We start from the raw sequence: 15,530 nt of genomic DNA, 5'->3' as shown, positions 1-15,530 counted from the left end.
CGGTCCACTTATTATCCCTAAGTAGGTAGCCTGTAGGTACCTTATCTGACGACACGGTTGAAAGAGCCAATCGAATGCACCCGTTTCCGTATCATTCAACTTGAGACGGGTTATGATTAAGAACTAAGAACTCTATTATTCGTTTCACTCGAAGCTTTGGAAATTATGGGAGAAGCGTGCACGCGTGTTATCCTTCTGTCATTCACTGAGTCGGTGTGAAAAGGCCGCTCGTCCTTCAAACATCACACAGCCTGCGTCCAGTAGGCTAGTCAACATTACCTCAGCAATAAGGAGCATTGAGAGTGTGAAATCTCCTGACGGGGAACATTGAACCACGACAAGAACTATGGGTCCAAGGTAGGTAAGTGATGTAGGTACTGTAGTGGTATACTACTGCATCCCCAGAAGCACAGTGGTCCCTTCCGAACCCGAAGTGCTGAGGCACTTGGGTAAGCCTGCCACGAAGCCGGATCGCACACGCTTAGCGCGGAATTTCCCCAAACGAAACCTTGTCTTCCTTGTTATCCATCAAATAGACTTGAGTTGTGGAGGCAGGGGGGTTGATTCTGGCCCGTGGGCGGGACAGCCACACCCTCGGGTACATGACGGCTAGATAAGACCGCATATGCAGTTCAAGGGAGTTTCTGGTGAAGTGTCTCTAGCCCCCTCGCATGTTGAGACTCCCTTTGACGTCAGAGTGCTTGTTGGCTTGTTGCTAGCTTTCGAACCACATGACTATGCCTGATGTGAGATCTTAAAACGTTGATACGGAGCGCGGCATATTGGCGATGGAGAAGTCTCGGCTGCTTAAACGGCTTCGGGATAAATTCCAGTGGCGTAAGCCAAAACACTAACCCCTTTTTTCCAGCTATTGCACGAGGACTTCGTCTGTAAAGGTGTTATCCAAGGCTCGGGTTTCATTCAATCGCAGACCGGCACACAGTGAGGGTAGCATAAGAATTTTGAGGAGCGAACCGCTTGGATTTGAAATAGGTTGTTCGCAAAGAAATTGTTACCGTGGATATCATGTTGCCCATTCCCATACTCCATGCTTATTTTTTCCCCCTTACATTCCTTCTGCCGATACCGGAAACCAGCCAAAATAGTCATTAAGCAATAATAGAGTCGCAATCCGTAGACAAAATCATCAGTCTTTGCCAAGAACCGCGCTTAGCGACGCTGGTTCTTTGGAAGGGGATGAATCCAGGAAACACCGAGGTAAACGGCGATGTGGATGCAACCGATAACCCAAAAGCCCTTGGCATAGTTGGCACCGTGGTCCATAAAGCGGAATATGATGGCGAAGACAACACCTCCGAAGTTTCCTCCGGCACCAGTAAGACCAGACACAATACCGTTGGCGTGACTGTGAACGTGGGGAATGAGACCAAAGTTGGCACCGTTGCCTGCCTCGAGGAAGACAGCCATTAGGAAGACGAGGCCGAACATGGTAGCTTCGTTGTGGGGGTTGATCTGGCCGATGAGGATAAGGAACGCACCGGTAAGGGTACCACAAACCGTGATCCATCCTTTCTTGAGCCAAAGGTTGTGTCCGCCAAACCGATAGAGTAGGTCGGACACGACCCCGCCAACCGGCCGGGTGATGATGTTCAGGAAACCGAACATGGCAGCCCAGTTGCTGGCACCAGTCTGGCCAAGGGAGGGGAAGTTCTTCAAGTAGTAAGAAGAAAGGATGGAGTTGATGGCCAGCTCACCGCCGAAGGAGCAGCCGTATGTGGCGACGTGAAAGAGAGTCTGGGGAGACAAGACAACCTTCATGGCATCCTTGAAAGTCGGGTTGACCACGGTGTCTCCTTGAGCGGTCTCGATCATCTCGGCACCCGAGAGGGGGGCTTCGTTTTTGGCGACGACACCGTTCTTCCCGTGGGTGCTGCTCTTCTCCTCGTCAGATGCCAAGGAGCCGATAGTACGATCGGCAATGCCCCCGGGAACATCGATAACGGCGTTCACACCGTGAGATCGGAGGTTCTCCTGGGCATGGAGGTGGCGATCGGCCCACTTGCCGGTAGGGGTGTCTTCACACAGGAGAAGAAGACTCAGGCCGCAGGCCAAGAGACAGATGACGGGAACGATGAAAGTCATGCGCCAAGCCTGGCCAGGAGAGTAGCCACGAGCATGGACGAAAGAATCGTACACGGCCGGCATGATCCAGTAAGTGACCCCGCCCCCAGAATTGCCCCAACCCCCAGCAAGGGCATTGGCTGTTCCGACAACGTTCTTGTCGAAGAAGCCTGTGCACCAAACCTGGCAAGGAACGAAGGTCGCACCGAGGACACCGATGAAGAAGCGGCTGATATACAGGCCGGTGGCATTGGTCACCAGCGGGGCAAGACCAATAGGCAAGGCACCGATGAGGAGCAAGGAGCCGAAAACGATGCGGGAACCGAATCGATCACAGGCGGGGCCGGCGATGAGGCGCATGAATAGTGTCGCGACCAGGGAGACGATGTTGGAGTTGGCGACTTGGGCGCTGGTCAACTCGAGGTCCTTCTTGATGGTCACCGTCAACAACGGCGGGAAGGTGTACCATGCCCAGAACTAAACGACAAGTTAGTGATGAAGACGGACAGAGCCCCTTGAGTGGCTTATACGCACGGCAATCATGAACCCAAGCCATGAGAAGTGGAAAGCGCGCGCGTAGATGTTAAATATGTTGAAAACCGGGATGCTGCGGGCCTTTCGGTTGACAGGGTTCACCTCGGGTGCCCTCCAGAGAACGGAAAATTGCATTGTGAATGTTGATGTTCGTTCGCGGTACGCCGAGCTCGATGGTATGAAATGTTTTGTATTTGTGTTGCGTAAGGCTTCGATGATGGTACAGAATGCTGCGTGGAACACTCAGTTCGAGCCTTATCGGAGGGATCTCTCTGACAATGTCGAGACTTCGGATGCTTCTGTCTATCCCGGACGCATAGAGAGGCTCAATGAAGAGTCATATAGGGCTGCTTCCACTCGATTGGCATATGAATATAGAGATTGATGGCGGTTGAAGCATCTCCGGAAGAACGACACGCTAAACCGAATCGACTCTACCGTGAGCAATCCCTTGCTATGCCAGCGGGGATGCAGGGGGGGAGGGAACGCAGTCGCGAGGGTGACGGGTAGGTGCCTCAGTTATGGGGGGCGGCCAAGAGGCGCCCAGAGATCAGGCCGGGCCAACTTGTGTGGTAGCCTTAACAGCGGGCTCGCCTGTCGATCTCTCTGATACGAGAGTTTCTGGCCTGGAGAATGGCGGAAATGACACAATTGTTCCTGTAGTGTAGGTTGGCCGAGGCACAACTACGTAGGGAAGTGTCTTGAGCGAGGTCCTGGTGCTGTACGACTGGGTGCCACGGAGAACCTAGAAGTAATGACAGATACACCTGTGTTTGTGTATCGAACTGTTTACCAGGGTACTGGATTCGGTATCAAGCGAGGTGTTACCGGGAGAGCAAGCCTTGTGAGAGCTTCATTCAAGATCGCCGATGACGAGGCTGGAAAGAATCAAGGCTTTCCCCGTGTTTTTGTGGCACAGGCGAAGGCCTTCCTAAACTCGATCGAACTCCAGTCGTGAGAGCGAGGTACAGAACTTGGGCAGATGGTACTGGTTGTCCGCTGTCGCGACTCTCATCGTCGGATGACGAAGCACACCAAGCTGATAAGCTGGGTATGTACGGAGTAGAATACGGTAGCCTCCGACACTACGAAGTAGGTTGTGCGTTATCTCGACAGTGCTTGGCTGCCCAGATTAGGTACTCAGTAAAGTGCTTTGAGGGAGAGGAATGATTGGACAGACCAGGGCCGAAAAGCGAACGGATAGTAGGTAGTACGACGAAACGGGGGCTGGCGAGCTTATTGCTTATCTCTGGCCAGCTCGCGGGGGCGCTCGAGATGCAGTTGGGAGGGACGGACGAGCTAGGCCCCACCCCCTGGCATCCAAGAGATAAGGCCCCCCCCGACTCTAATGGCTGGATGGCAGTGTATGCGTGAATGGTTTGCGTCGATCTCCGCGGGTATGTTTGGGCGTGGCGTTTGTCTCGAAGTTCCGGCTATATGCTATGCGAGCTGACAGCAGCTGCAATTTGTGGCGGAATCTCCTCGTGGCCCGGACGTGCGTACTGATGACGAGAGTGAAGCCTGGTGATGATTAGCTGGCGAAGTTCCGACTGAGAGCGATTTAACGTTGAGCACTAGATTGGCTCGCTTGGAGCGAAAACTAGACTAGGGCCGCAATTTGCATGGCAATTCCATGATGCCTTGCCCGTGCCCTAGCATAGAAGACATTGAAGCACGAGAATAAATGTCAGGCTTGCCATCCGCTGACTCCTCAGTGAAGCAGGTGCAGCGTTCATCATTGTCTTGAGCTTACCGCATCGTCCGCATTTGCTATTATTTGGCGGACGTTGACCAAGAACAGATGGTTTGGCGTGATTCGAAGCCTTACAATTGGGCAATGCCGTGGTTCCGCTCAAGTGCCCGTCTTCCCGAGTCCCTCTCTCTCCACATCATTGCCCCTGAGATCTACACAGGCACGGCGGCAGAGACTGAATGTAGGTGGGTGGGTAAAGCGATTGAAAAATTGGGATGACTGGGAGTTTGTGTGTACAGCTAGGTATGGGGATGGATGGTAGGTTGAGATAAGACAAAGAGATAGCGCAGCCAAGGGAGTCCCCGGCGCGTGTAGCACCACCCCACCCCGTTGACAGGGGTGAGCGGATGCCCGTGAGTTACCTAGTTACCGGTATGTTAGCCGGCTGTCCCCCACGTCGAATCCCGCATGTCTGGTTCAGGCTTCTGTCTCCCGTTGCGGCGTGCATCCCCGGCTTGCCGGCCTCCCTACGGATACCTGCCTTAGACTGAATTGCGATGGGGTCTGGACTCTCCAGCTCGGTCCCGTCTCCAATTGTCCGCGTCTGTCCCTTTGAGACTGTAGCTGCGTTCCAAAGCCAGGCGAAGAAGCGATACCGCGGCGCTGCCGCGTCTGTTATGGATCGGTTCGGCACAGTGGCCGTATGTTGCGGGCGTTTTTGAACGGTTCTTTCAGCCTCCACTTATTAAGACGGCGTTGCGGACCCCTTTTGCCTTTTTGCACATGTAAATCGACCTCCGCGGAGTTGCTCGTTTCAAGATAACGGAACGACCACTTCAAGCAGCCGCACAACACTCAAGGCGCCAGGTGGCCCATGCGTCATGTGTGTGTGTGTGTGTGAGAGAGAGAGAGAGAGTGAGAGAGATATCTTCAACCTTCTTTGCATCAATCTTCTTACACGTCTTGAGAACCAGTATCTAAAGATCAGACACTCTTACTCTGAGCAGGCTGTCATGGGCACCCGACGCGTGGCGATACCAACAAGGGAAGCAGACTCCTGAGTGCCTTCGATGCATTTTGGCCACAGCATGCATTAGCAACGTCGGCCGTGGGCTGATTCCCTGATTCCCGCCCCATTTGAGACATTCATTGTTATCCGGCGCGTTCATGCCCAAAACACATGAAATATTGGTCTCGCCATGCTGCGGGCTACGCAGGAAGCGTGGGGTTTAAAAGTCACCCCCTAAGCGCACCATGCTACCTCGGAACTCCACGGACCGTTCTGTCTACAGATCGCTCGCTCCCTTGCCTGAGTAAGTGGATCGGATTTGGCATCTCCAGTCGACGTCGACGTCCATATCCCTGCCCAACAAGAACCCCCCGCGCTCGGTCTCGGCCTACGGGATTTAATGTTCGAAAAGAAAAAGGGAAGAGAAGAGAAAAGAAGACTTATATGTGTTCTCATGTCACACGGCCCGATTGTTGCCACACCCTCTTCCGCAGAAACCGGAGTTACTCAAGTCGCGGGGATGAGAGGAATGCGGTTATCGTGCGGCACCGACAAGGATTGTAGAGCAAAACTATGCCATTCAAGGACATTCGCTCTTGGATCGCAACAGTTGTCTATTGCTACGTTCCAAGCCGAGGAGCGACCTTGCTACTCGGTGGGCACTAACGGTTAGAGAGGAGAAAGGCATCACCAGGAGAGCTATTCTCAGACGTCTTCCAGCGTATACGTACGTGTTTCATGGAATGGCTCCGGAACACCTTGCGCTCGGCGAGCTTTGGCGAACCCGCTAAACAGCACACCTCCCGATAAGCCAAGGTTGGTTCTCCAGAGGAAAGGCGTCTTATCGGAAGTTGGTGAAGAACGGACCCGAGTTTTATACTTTGACACACATTGGGGCGACTGGCCTTTGTCCCACCTGCAATAATCTTGGCTCCCGTCAGCGTATCCAGAAAAGGGGTTTCTTGAAGGGGTGACTTCAGAGACTGGTGTTGTGTTGGTCTGAGGTTCTGTGTTCAGAATTCTTCACCTCACCCTATGTCGGTGGACATCGTTTGGCCCATCCCTTCTCCTGTTCCATTCTCTCCTTGCCCCCATGATGCTGATGCTTCTTCTTATTCTGCAAACAGAAAGTTGAAGGACACGTTGCAAACTCAGGCTTTCTGATGACCTGGTTTATAGAACTTTGAAGTCTTTCCTTATTGCGAAAACGCCCATGGCCGGTTCCATCGCAGACCTACGAGATAATTTCTTCGGCTACGCTCCGAATCTCAACTTTGTCCTTTTCGTCCAAGGGTTGCAACGCCCATAGAAATCATATCCGTCTATAGCATCTCTTCCTCCTATGCTCCATTACGCCGCTATTTACGTCAAAAATAAACAATGACACCGCAATCGAAACCTCGAACGGCCGAGGGGCTGTTTCCGCAAGGGCAGCTCCTCATACTCTTCTACCACAGACGAAAAAGCTTCCCAGTCAACGGCAGATCTGCGGGCCGGCCATTCTACGGCCATGCGTTTCCGATGAAAAACTCGAAAGTCGCATACTCTTTCTACCGCCATTGTCGGCACCTTTCCCGTCTAGAGACTTCCAAGCCAGCATCGTAAGCGATGTGTTGATGGCTCATATTCACGCTTTGGGCGTGGAAAGTTCCGGTTCGTGGTCACCAGACTCGAGCAAATTCCGAGAAATCGCATCCAGCCCTTAGTCAGATATAGACAGAGTGGCTGAACCCATATACTTCCCAGTAAAGTTGACGGAAAGACCTTTGCTTGAAACTCGGGTTGAACTCTTTCCTCTTGTCCTGGTGAAAGCTGAATACACTCTCGTACATCGACTCTCGTGCATCGAGCGATACACCTCTTGTGGAATTCCTTTGTTGGTGACCAGCTCACAACTCTCGAGCTTCCTTTGCTTCGTTCAGAATAACCCCGCTATCACCTGCCCATGGTTAGCATCAACCTAAGGATGCCTCTTGACCTCTGCCGATATCTTGCCGTCCTGAAAAGAGGGTTTGTGGGAAACCAAAACCAAACAAATTCATTACTTTCCTCACCAACATTGCTTCTTAGAAATGACCTGAGTTGACTCATTCATAACTTCGTTCCGCATAACTCACACCCAGAAGTATGCGATGGATCGAGCCTTCGTGCGCTTGCTCGGCCTCCCGACTCGGGCCAAATGATCGTCATCTCAAGCAACACGACGTAACCGTTCGGGCAGAGACGTGATCTCGAGTTCACGACTTTAGACTTGAGCCACCTTCGAGGTCAAGCGAGACCGACCCGTCATCGTTGTCGAAGGATCCGATCCGCCTTTGTGGGACATGGCCGTCACTGTGCATAAACTCCTCCTGGCCGTGACCCGTCACCAACCATTCTACAGGCAGGATTCCATCCGCCCGGCTAGCTCAATCGGTAGAGCGTGAGACTCTTAATCTCAAGGTTGTGGGTTCGACCCGTAAGCCTCTCCAGACTCTTCCATAACTAGTGTTGTCATGACTAACATATCACAGCCACGTCGGGCTCAATTCCCGTCAGCGATTGACGCTTCCAATCTTTTTCAGACTTTTTCAAACTTTTTCTTTTCCACGGACCTTGCTCTTGCTCATGCGTCATAACAATCCGGTATTTTTGTGGCTTGCCTAGTGACCTGGAGTCGACTTGCTTCACGATATGTGCGATTAGGGCTTGTGGAGTGCTTTTCATCCACGACTGGGATGGACTGATGAAGGGAGGTACAAGCCTGTCTAGTGGACCCTCTGGAGACCAAGCCATACGTCTTGCTCGGGTTAGGATGTTCTATCGGGAAAGTGTCACGGGTTCGTTGTGTATTTCACTCACTCTGCTGAAAGAGCGTATTGTAATCACGATGGTGGTATTGCCCGCCTGGGAGGTGAGAATATCAGTCGTCAACCCAGTAAGCTTGGCGTTGCCAATCTCAAGAACGGTATTACCATTCCCTATGTACCTGTCATAGGGCTTTACAGCTTAGATTAATGTATTCTAGATGCGTTTCACTTAATATGGAATACTCATATATTGCCAGAGCAGCTTTTGCAGGAGCTTCACCAAGCCTCCTAGGCAGGATACTGAAACCTTGGCCGCCGCGAGCCGCCTGTGCTGAATGATTCCAGGTAATAAGTGATACCTGTCCCGTCGAATTATATAGAAAATACGATGTCATTGCCGTACTCGTTCCTTCAGTCAGTAGCTCGGAACAGTATAGTGCTTGCCATCGATCACTTTGTGCCTCAAAACCGTCCTAAGGTAATTGTGGCGGAGTGACCTCCTCCTGGAATTCTACTTGATAATGTAATGCTCTAGGTAGCAGAAAGACATAGTAAACCTCATTACACTAAGTTTGCCTCTGGAGCTAGGACGTCGTCTCTGATACTGGCAACCAGCTGGTCAGTCCTGACATATGTATTTCATCACCAAGAGCCCGGCCAGCTTGTAGGGCTGACGAACAGTCATCATGGCTCCAAACCAACGCAGCTAACCAGGCAATCACACCAAGAATTCACCGTCAACTTGCATGACGCGGAAGACGTCGTGTCGAAACGGGTAATTGCGAGTAGCACATGAACAGGACCACAATGTCTGCAGTCATTGATATATGGCGATAGCCGATGAAGAATGGCCACGTCTCGTTGATGGAACACTAAAAACATCAAGCACGAAGACGTGCAAACACTCATCGTTTTGGGAGCTACCAGCCCTACTATCAGTAGCTAAACCTTTCACGACCTGGTCCTCTAAAGTAGGCCCCGGCAAAGGAAATGGTTGGATTCCGGGCCGAGCCCAAGACTTCAGCAACATGGCCTCTCTCAATTTCACATCGACGTGGAGAGAGAGGGCTCAACCAGAACCCCCCTCAATCATACCAAAACAACAATGGAATATTTCCAATCCGGGGGGGAGGGGCGAATGTGCGTCCGCAACGGAGCCATGATATTGTCTCCGAGGCCATGTCCTCGTGGGTTTGGCTCTGCTTCACGCGTCAGTCACCGAGCCCCTCTCGCTGTCTCAACTGACGGTAGACACAGGTATCACCCGTTCCCAGAGACTCAAACAAGGTAGCCCCTTCAATGCGAAGCCCTTATTAGAAGCAATGCATTGGCTGCGTGATGTCCGGGGTAAGGATGTGACGTAAGGGGCGGTGATCTTGCCACGCCACAGGATGGCACATGCTCACGGGCTCACACCCGAGATGAGAAAGCCGAAAGTATAATACATTACACGGGGCTGAGTCGTAACCGCTCCGGTTCTCTGACGATCATCTCGCAGGTCAGGCAAGGTCGGGGGTGAAGGAAGTCATCCATCGTCAACCAACCAACCAAAAAAACCTCAAGTTGAGGAATGCGGGCGACAAGTCAAGATTCAGGTTGAGCGTCTCCGGAATCGCCGATTGAAGCTATACCTGGGGGAGAACCCGAAACAGAGACCACCGGGACAGGTCAGAAACGATGGTTAGGGAGTTATTAAAAACAAAAATAAAAGACGACTCCTTTTCGAGTTTCATAGAACGATGATCCCGGGTCGCTGGCCTCTGTTAGAGTTTCCCACCATCTTCAGAAAAACCGGGACAGTAATTTACAGACTGAGTCATGCGTTGGGGTCGTCTCGGACCCAGCCAGGGCGGCAAGCTTGGGAAGCCTCTTGGCCGGGAAACGTCGTAGGTGTTTAAAATGTAAGGTGGAGTTAGGAGGCAGCAGCTTGCAGGGACGAACATATAATTGTTCCCTAAGCCTGAACCGCCAGTAACGGCCTGTGTACTCCGTAGTGCGGTTACAATTGAAGGCCTTCGCAATGGGGGACATGATTAGGTAGGTATATATCTATGTTGACAAAGAAAACAAACAAGAAAAAAAAAAAAGAGTTCTTCAGTAACATTGAACGACAAGGCGCAAGCAATATTAGGGATGGTACGGAGTAACATGGATAGATAAAGATGACACCTCGTTTGTTGGTTATTATGCAAGGCTGTTGCCAAGATGTATGATTGCTGCTGTGGCTGCCAAAAACAATGCCGTGCGTTCGCGTTAGCAGAAAAACAAGTCCTTAGGGCCGGCCATGTTAGGGCTGAACCAATGGTATGCAAGATAATCGATCAGACAAGCTGTGGCCGCCACATGACAGCTGCAAGGTTATCCGATCGACATGCCATGAGGTGATCGACATCTCACTGACTTCAAGCCATCTTGGACAAACAAACTTCATTGGTATGAAGGAACTTTTTTGCTAGAAGTGAATAGACTGAATCATTCTTCTCTCACATTATCAACTAGAAAGGCATCAACCCATCCCTGTTGAACCGCACTCGTCCACGGGGAAACTGGTATCGGAAACACAAGAAAATAAAAAACGCCATGTGCGGGAAGCCCATTCCCTCGAGGCTATAATAACACGGATGTCCCGAGCTTGATAGCCTGGAAGCCGAGTCCCCGTCTTTTATCCAGTCATGACCTAATATGCACGTTGAAACCCTAGCCCATGCCCGAGGCAATTTAGCGAATGTAGAAAATCCGAGAAATGCTGCAAAGAGCGTTGTTTAGAGAAGGGCGGCGACGGCAAGACCACCAAGGATAGCAAAGATACCAGCGTGGGCCTTGGCACTGGCGTCGGAACCGGTGACAGTGGCAATGGCGCTGGTCGTAGTGCCGGTCGCGGTGCCGGCAGCGGTGGGAGTAGCGGTGCCGGTAGCGGTGCGGTTGCTGGCAGGGCGGGTTGCGCTGGTCAAGGTGGTGGCAGCAGCAGTGGTGACGGGGGTGGTGGGAGCGGCAGTAGAAGAGTTGGCGATGGCGCTCTCGGAGACGGGGGCGGCGCTGGTAGCAGAGACCGAGGCGGTGTTGGCGGACAGGGTGACGGTAGCAGTGCCCGAGGTAGCGAGAACGGTGGTGGTACCGGTGCTGCCGCCCTCGGCAGCAACAATGTGGAAGGGGTTGGAGTACTGGAAGTCAACCGAGGGGTTGGCTTCGGACTTGATGACGAGGCCGTAGAAGGCGTCCTTGCCGAGGTTGGAAGGAATGGCCCAGGTGTACGTCTTGGCAGAGTTGGGGATGCCGGCTGTGAGTCTTGTTAGCCTGGCTGCGCTCCACGGCCATGTCGGCGACAAGAGCAACTGGGTCTCCGGACGCAAGTCGAGGATACTCACAAACAATGTCCAGGAGGGGAACCTGGCCGCCCTGGGTGGGACCACCGATCAGGCTGAGGGAGACAGTGACGTCCTTGAAGGCATCGGGGGCATCCCACTCGATGGTCAAGCTGGTGCCAGCGTTGACCTTCTGGTTGCTGGTGGGCTTGTAGACGGGGTCGAAGTTGGGGTTCTGAGCCAGGGCAGAGGCGGCGAAGGCCAGGAAGGCAGCGGCGGAAATCTTGAACTGCATTTTGAGCGGTTAAGAGGGTTGCTGATGAGGTAGTGGTGGTGGTGATTAGAATTTAGACGTCTATTATAAAGCAAAAAAGACAGGGAAGTCGAGAAACGAGCGACGGGAAGAAGCGAGTAAGTTGTTGGAGAGGGAGAGCGGGTTTGGAGACGCGGTAATGAGTGACTATATAAAAGAGCGGCAGGCTGAAGCCAGGAGACGAGACACGTTTGACTGGGTTGGTTGGTTGGTTGGTGGTAAAGAAGGAGGGAAGAGGAAGAAAATACCAGACGAAGACGAGACGAGGGATAGGGAAGGAAGAGGTGGTGAGGTGAGCATGGCTCCTGCTAGCCGAGTGCTCCTGGGCGCGCGGCAAGGGGGTGCTGGGCGAATGGATCGTGGTCCCTGGTCCAGCGAGCATCCCGGCTCAATTAGGCATGGTCTAGACGATGGCCTCACGGACTTCACATTGGAGAGGGAGCGAGAGAGGGCCCGGGGACTGTCAGAGGAGGCACAAGGCATAGAAGGGGAAGCCCACACTACAGTTGGGCGAAATGCTCCTGTCGTCTTTTGCGTGCCATCGTCGCATTTGTGCACTGCGCCGCAACGGAGACATGGGTTGTGGAAATTGCATAGGTACGTTACTAGAGTGGCGCCCCATGATTGGTCTGTGGGGATGTCGAAGCAGGGGTTGTTAAATTTTTCCCTGACTCTCCGACTCCAGCTTTTGGCTGGTACGTACCGTCCTTCCCTCCCGAAGTGAGCACTATTTGAGGCGTGCAGCGCGTGGGTGGATGTGAGTATTGCATTAGCGTCGTCTCCAAGAGAAGCCACGACGCAGTACCTACCTTTTCATGAAGTGTGACTTCTGCCAGGAACAGACCATAACCGAGCAGGGCTGAGCCAACGCGCTTGGCGCTTCTTGCCTGAGCACCTATGTAGGTAGTTATTGTGCATCCAGGATGGGAAAAGCTTTACGTGGAGGCAGCAAGGTGTTTCTAACCGAAGCACGTAAAATACATAACATAGTGCTTCACCTGCACATCCATTCCAGACTCTGCTTCTGACCGAGTTTCCTCGACCATCCACCAATGGGCAGGCAACCCGGCTCGGCGGACGCTCACTTGAATCAAGTACACGCTAGCACTCGCCGTTGATGTGTCGCCAGATGAGCACGTACTGGACCGAGATGATGTGACGTCTGCAATCCGTAGCAGTACATGCGCACCTTGTGGGTTCGTTCCAGTGAGTAAGTATTGTGAAGGTTTGACCTAATCAGTTTACTCAAACGGGCTGGCTGAACATAAGACGTCGTGTATGCACGATGTAATTATTACTCCATCGTCCAGTTCAGTCTGCAGAAAAGAAGTCAACGCTCATGTTCATGTTCATAATATCCGTAATGGGGCCGCTGGTGCCTGTCGCAGGCACCAGGTTCCGTCATTCTATCCCCGCCTCGCCTTCAACCCCCCCTGGGGACCCGTCCAATCTGACGACGCTGCAGCCCACAAGGGGCAGCCAATTGGCAGTTCGAGCGACAATGCATCATGCATGCAAAATAAGGATCTTTTGTGTTGGTAGGCCCTTTCGAGAACCGCGCGAAGGAATGGCACTAGCTGCCAGCCGAGAGCAAGGCCTGGGTCAGGGAAAGAATTTCAACTCATGGGCCGATCCAATGTCCGAGCGCAACCTTTTCAACCGTCCTTTTTTACCGCCCCTTATTCTGAATGACAGAGACATGAAGCGGATGCCACCATCTTACTTTCGCTTCGTGTCGCAATCCCGAGGCAGACGGCCATCCCAAATGGCCAGTCGTGCTTCAACCATCTTGTGAACTCGCCAATCCGAAATATCCATATCCGTACTCTCACCCCGTCGACTCTCCTCACCAGCCTTGTCTCGGGTATGCATCCTCCTGCTACGCTTGGAAGGCACGACAGGGTCTGCGGCCTGGGTCTCAGCTTTACGCCCAGTCAGCCAGGACTCTCCGCCCCAGGCGCTCAACCCTATGCATGACGTCGGATAGAAACTGGACGCAGTCAAGTCAAAACTTAGTATCCGTACCTCGTGGCTTTTGCTCTTTCCTCCGTCTATTCATTAAGCGATGCTTCTGATATGCCGCATGCGGGTCTCGGCCATCGCGATGCCGCCCAGCAGTTATTACCACGCAGTCTTCCATCTCACATCGTAGAATAATCCGATGTCTTGCAGCCACCCACCCATTTGGGAAGGGAACGGGAACTTTGGTGGGAAAACTCACCCGACGCATCGGATCAGCCGTCAGCAAGGTCCCCCGTCTCTTAGCCCTGTCAGAGTTTCAACACAAAACTCTACTGCCTACAGCTGAACAAGCGACATCCTTCGTCAGCGACTCGCAACCCTTGGGCCGATGTTGTGAAGGCATAATGTCCTCCCGAGCGAGCCGCTATTGTGCAAGCCGACGTCATGAGCCCATAAAACTTTGCTTCGTAAAAGCAAACAGAGTTGCGATAATAATAGCCGCCACATGTGCGGGCAGTAAAGGGTGGGTTGGACCTCATCTACGTAAATGGAGGCCAAGCCAAAGACACCCACCCCACCCGACCCTGAGGAAACGTGAGTTCATCATTCGTCCTGGCACGGTCGTCATCCGCTGGGCTAGGTTGCTTTTATTCTGCAACTCTGTTAATGCAGTCAGCCTGGCTGTCGGCTCGAATACGGTCGAGTACGGACCATCGGTTCTAGGCTATCTGCGGTCAAGTGGCACGGCGATGGCGCTGCTGCAAGATCTGTATGTCAGCTCCTGCCACCGCTGCCGTCTTCGTCGACTCGTCACCGCATTCCCTTTGCGACCCATGCAGGTAGCTGGAACCGAGAAAGCTTCGGTAGTAGGTAGTGGTGCCACGATGCCCGACACATGTGCTGCTTTGGTATCATTCGATCAAACGACGGTGGGAAGAAAACAGTCACATCGCGGCCAACACGAATTACCTTGTCAGCCTCTCTGCAGCACCAAGCGCCGGCTGCACCGACGTGAAGTCCAAGTCAGCCAGCCATTATCGAATGCACCTCGGCCTAAGCCACACTGCGGCGCCCGAAAGAGGGGGAAGAGTCTTCCTTGGGTGAGGCATGGTACTTTCCTGGCTCTCCCTCCAACCAAGCTGCGCCAAGAAGAAGAGGAGGAAAAAATAAGAATAATAAAAGAACGAACGGGAGAAAGCGGGGGAAAGGGAAGTCAAGTCAACCGTCACACGATGGATGTATGGCAAATACTCGCCAGGGTGGACGCATTCCAGGTTCGTGCGCCCAAGCGGTTTCGAGGAAAGACAAGACAACACCCTCCCTGGGAAGGTAATTCACCCGGCCGGCCGTTGGAATGTCCTAGGTACTCCCAGGTAGCCGGGAAGGGGGTTAACGCTACCCTTGGCTCTAGTAGCGTCTTCCGCTGCTCTGTCGTCATAATTCTCTTGTTGTCGCAATGGGCAGGAGGATGCAGCATCGGGTTTCCGGGGCCCGAGGGTTGAACCGAAAGGGTCGGTGGTGCATCGCTCCTCGTCACCGGGCTGCCCCGTGATCTCCGACCCGGTCGGCCTTCACAAGCGGAGGTATATGCGGGCGAGAGTGGAGCCCAGACCGGTCCAGCAGAGCGGAGGTCGCGATATCTTTCTGGACCCCCCACCTCACCGGAACTCATCAGGATCAGGTCTCCAGTTATGGAGCTGTCATTTGACAGAACAAGAAGCGCGGGGGAATCGTGACTTGCAGCATTGTGGTCCAGTTTTTGTCGCCAGAAGGTTCGCCCTGCAGTGCGGAGAAGGCGTCCACGTGACCCTTCCTGCCCGATGCATCCGTCAACCGTGACGTCCCG

General features: G+C 53.0%; 4 protein-coding genes and 1 non-coding gene across 5 annotated transcripts; 2 read left to right on the top strand and 3 right to left on the bottom strand.

The window, feature by feature from the left end:
- Nucleotides 1–1,170: 1,170 nt before the first annotated feature.
- LY79DRAFT_503553 (nitrite transporter) lies at nt 1,171–2,751 on the bottom strand (the record flags this gene model as incomplete). Its single annotated transcript, XM_060553408.1, has 2 exons — nt 1,171–2,559; nt 2,617–2,751. 2 exons carry the CDS (start codon nt 2,749–2,751, stop codon nt 1,171–1,173), a joined length of 1,524 nt encoding a protein of 507 aa, XP_060420984.1.
- Nucleotides 2,752–7,719: 4,968 nt separating this feature from the next.
- LY79DRAFT_t10 lies at nt 7,720–7,784 on the top strand. The gene has a single exon. It is a non-coding gene; the product is annotated as a tRNA-Lys (tRNA).
- On the bottom strand, nt 7,726–8,332 carry LY79DRAFT_533769 (uncharacterized protein; the record flags this gene model as incomplete). Its single annotated transcript, XM_060556383.1, has 2 exons — nt 7,832–8,332; nt 7,726–7,776 (listed from the first exon to the last, which is right to left on the bottom strand). Exons 1-2 carry the CDS (start codon nt 8,091–8,093, stop codon nt 7,727–7,729), a joined length of 312 nt encoding a protein of 103 aa, XP_060420983.1. The 5' UTR covers nt 8,094–8,332.
- Nucleotides 8,333–10,869: 2,537 nt separating this feature from the next.
- Nucleotides 10,870–11,704, bottom strand: LY79DRAFT_574786 (Ser-Thr-rich glycosyl-phosphatidyl-inositol-anchored membrane family-domain-containing protein; the record flags this gene model as incomplete). Its single annotated transcript, XM_060559633.1, has 2 exons — nt 10,870–11,384; nt 11,473–11,704. The coding sequence occupies 2 exons, from the start codon at nt 11,702–11,704 to the stop codon at nt 10,870–10,872; spliced, it is 747 nt and encodes a 248-aa protein (XP_060420982.1).
- Nucleotides 11,705–14,372: 2,668 nt separating this feature from the next.
- Nucleotides 14,373–15,505, top strand: LY79DRAFT_20895 (uncharacterized protein). The gene has a single exon (XM_060551523.1). The coding sequence runs from the start codon at nt 14,434–14,436 to the stop codon at nt 15,184–15,186; it is 753 nt and encodes a 250-aa protein (XP_060420981.1). The 5' UTR covers nt 14,373–14,433; the 3' UTR covers nt 15,187–15,505.
- Nucleotides 15,506–15,530: the final 25 nt, after the last annotated feature.

This window comes from Colletotrichum navitas (genome assembly GCF_030913465.1).
Source record: "Colletotrichum navitas strain CBS 125086 chromosome Unknown LY79scaffold_1, whole genome shotgun sequence".
NCBI lineage: Eukaryota > Fungi > Ascomycota > Sordariomycetes > Glomerellales > Glomerellaceae > Colletotrichum > Colletotrichum navitas.
This window is presented reverse-complemented; position numbering and strand designations above follow the sequence as displayed.

Bases quoted from the DNA above. Each gene is read 5' to 3' on its own strand.
- LY79DRAFT_20895 (XM_060551523.1), top strand. From the start codon at position 14,434: ATGGCGCTGCTGCAAGATCTGTATGTCAGCTCCTGCCACCGCTGCCGT.